At 36.7% G+C, this 3506-nt stretch overlaps 1 protein-coding gene across 1 annotated transcript in view; it reads right to left on the reverse strand.

The window, feature by feature from the left end:
• The window catches only part of LOC106940523 (15-hydroxyprostaglandin dehydrogenase [NAD(+)]), a 20622-nt gene that overhangs the window by 4633 nt on the left and 12483 nt on the right, over positions 1–3506 (reverse strand). Inside the window, exons 2-5 of the mRNA XM_015023284.1 lie at positions 2764–2887; positions 1327–1433; positions 1133–1229; positions 952–1028 (exon numbers count right to left, since the gene is read on the reverse strand). Coding sequence (XP_014878770.1) covers positions 952–1028; positions 1133–1229; positions 1327–1433; positions 2764–2887 — 405 coding nt within the window. The remainder of the gene's footprint in view (positions 1–951; positions 1029–1132; positions 1230–1326; positions 1434–2763; positions 2888–3506) is intronic.

Below are 3506 nucleotides of genomic sequence, written 5' to 3' on the forward strand. Positions count from 1 at the left end.
TCCAACTAGACCCAACCAGAACCACACAGATCACATCCAGAACCATCCAGAACCACACAGATCCCAACCAGAACCATCCAGAACCACACAGATCCCAACCAGAACCACACAGATCCCATTCAGAACCACACAGATCCCAACCAGAACCATCCAGAACCACACAGATCACATCCAGAACCACACAGTTTCCAACCAGAACCATCCAGAGCCACACAGAGATCCCAACCAGAACCACACAGATCCCAACCAGAACCATCCAGAACCACACAGATCCCAACCAGAACCATCCAGAACAGTACGTAGCAACCCAAGCAGAACTCCAGCACGGTTTGTCAGCTGGTTTTACCGCTCAATGCTATGTACTTTAAAACAAATCTTTGTTTTTCCTAATTTTTATGAAAAGTTTGGAGGATTAAAGAGAAATAATGAAAAGCTTTTAACATATTTAATGTTCCTTTGTGTAGGGATGATTATTTTAGTAATCACTCTATTGATTATTCTGACAATTAATCAGATAGAAAAATTGGCACATTCAGCAGATTCTATAATATTAGACGTACATTAATAGATACAAATTAACAAATAATGAAATTTATTTTTTAAATAAAAACTAACATTTCTTAAACGTGACCTTTAGTTCAATCATTTCTAGTAAAGATGAATCTACAGATAAAAACTAATTTCTAACATCAACATGAGAAAAGTTCAGATCTTTTTATGGATTAACTGATTAATAATTGGACAGAAAAAAGACATTAAGTGAAGATTAAACACAAAATGTATATATTATTGTACAATTTTGGATTATTTACTGCTCTGGCTGTTCTTTTAGAAAATGTTTTTTTAGTCAATGCTCTAAATAACAATCGATTACTAAATTATAGCTGCAGATTATTCCAGTAGCTGATGATTAATCTGTGGTATATAATTAATATCAGAGTGTTTCCTTACGGCCATGGCTCGGGTGAATCCCACCACTCCAAACTTGCTTGCTGTGTAAGAGGGGCAGCTCAGAAACGGACCGATTCCTCAAAACACAAAGATAATCCACTTTATTTCTGACGAAACCCATTTAAAGACCAAATCACAGCCAGTCACATGTTTGATTTTTCATTTCCAGCTGAATGTTTACCTGCCATGGAGGCCGTGTTGACGATGACGCCGCCGCGGCCGCCGCTCAGCCGGTTCATCTGCTCCAGAGCCACATAGGTCCCTCTGATCACACCCATCTGAAACACACACACACACACATCTCACTTAAACACTGGACCTGATGATGAAATGTTCAGTTTCGTTATCAGAGAAGTATTTTTCATTTCCACTCACCAGGTTGATGGAAATGGTTTTCTCCCAGCTGGTTTCGTTCAGGATGCCGGCGTTGTTGCATAAAATGTCGATTCCCCCGAAGGTTTCTACGGTTTTCTTAAACGCAGCTGCAGAGAAAAACAGCAGTTTATGGTTTAGTTTATTTAGTTAATCAAAGTTTTATTCCTTCAGTATTCAGCAAAAAACCACAGCAGTGAGTTAATCAGAAGCCTTATCTGATTTAAGAACCATATTTAGGTAAAAAATAAAAATAAAAATTCAGAAACATTTCATTGATCGCAAAGGGAAATTAAATGTAAATCATATTAATTCATGATTCATAAAGGAAACATGGCTAGAAGCCTGTCTTTCTATATGTGGTAAATATTTAGTCTCTTTTATTGTTTTATTTACAATAAAATGTTTTATTTACCTGTTAAACAATCTCAGTTTTCTCATAATAATAATGTTTATTTTTTTAAAGTTGTGTTTCACACAGACAGACTTTGATTGGTCCGTCCTCACAGGTTTATGTAATTACATTTCCACTGGCAACCAAAGAAAATATCTCTTTAGTTTCTAGAAATTCAAACTGTCTACATTTTTATTTCATGTTTCAAAAAATAAACATAAAAAAAGTTCAGTTTCTAATATGACCTGTAGAGGGCGCTCACAGGCGCCGATGAGTTTACATGTCACAAAATTCAAGAATAGCTATAGAAACTGGACAAATAAAGCAACCAGTTCAACATTAACTTGTTTCTGAAAACATTGAGAACCAGAACATCCTGGACTACCAGCAGCATAAAGCATTAGCTTTGTTAAAATAAAGTAGAAGTTAAATCCCTCTTATGGTTTTATATTTAAATGTTTTAATATGTGAGATACCAATCAACTTTTATTTAACCAACCTTCACTCAATTTTAATACAAGCATTTAATAAAAAGTTTTACTTTCCCAGCATGCAGCAGGAAAACTGGACAGAAAACAAATAATTTCCTTCGTCTGTTTTTAATCTGCTGGAGCTTTTAAAGCACTCTGCTAATCATTATACCGTGTTATAGCTGGACATTTATGATCTAATATTCTATGTTTCTCATCGTGTGTATAACTGTGTTTATGATGTGGACCCCAGGAAGATTAGCTGTTGCTATGGTATATTTTCTGATATTTCCAGATATTTTCTGATATTTCCAGATATTTTCTGATATTTCCAGATATTTTCTGATATTTCCAGATTTTTTCTTGATATTTTCTGATATTTCCAGATTTTTCCTGATATTTCCAGATATTTTCTGATATTTCCAGATATTTTCTGATATTTTCAGATGTTTCCATGTTTCCAGAGCAGCAGTTATGTAACAGAAACCTGATCGTGTTTGTCGTCTTTCTGGTTTCTGACAGACGTTGTGGAAAAACTTCTGGCTTTCAGCTCAGCTCTGTGTTTTAACACGCTACCTCTGATCTGCTCCTCGGATTCAACGTCACACTTCAGGAAGATGGTCTTCTCTGCTCCGAACTGCTGCTCCAGGGCCTGCAGGGGGCGCTCTGCTGCAGCCTCATTAATGTCCAGCAGAGCCACCTGCACAGGTCAGAACATGAGAAACACCATCAGTCGGCTGTGAGCAACCTGCAGAGACCAGAACAGGATTCTAATCTTCATATTAACTCTGAGTTTAACAAACTGGATGAGAGCATTAATGTAACATTCTGCTACAAAGAGGTTAAAACTACATTATTCTAATAGTCAGCGCATCTGTCATTTAACCAATTCAGTTTAGTTTATACTAGTGATGGGTAGATGAGGCGTCATGTATCGTTTCACCCATATCAAAACTGTGTCACTGAATACTGACACCTGCTGGACATTAAAAATTCCTACAGGCAACGTAGTGATTTGATGACCTAGTCCAGGAGTGGCCAAAGTCGGTCGGCATCCTGCATGTTTTAGTCTGTCCCTGGTTTAACACACCTGGGTTAAATGATGGCTCATTGACAAGCTGAAAAGGCTGTTACTACAACCAGGGAGAGAACTAAAACGTGCAGGATGCCGGGCCTCCAGGACCCACTTTGGACACCCTGACCTAGTCCATACAATAAGATTTAAGTCTTTGTATTTTATTGAATATTATATATTGTATTATGTCATATCTTATGCAGCGCATATATATATATATCTATACATATATAATAAAATAAAA

The sequence above is a fragment of the Poecilia latipinna genome, unplaced genomic scaffold (genome assembly GCF_001443285.1).
Source record: "Poecilia latipinna isolate Pla-1442-1.1 unplaced genomic scaffold, P_latipinna-1.0 Scaffold3263, whole genome shotgun sequence".
Classification (NCBI taxonomy): Eukaryota; Metazoa; Chordata; class Actinopteri; order Cyprinodontiformes; family Poeciliidae; genus Poecilia; species Poecilia latipinna.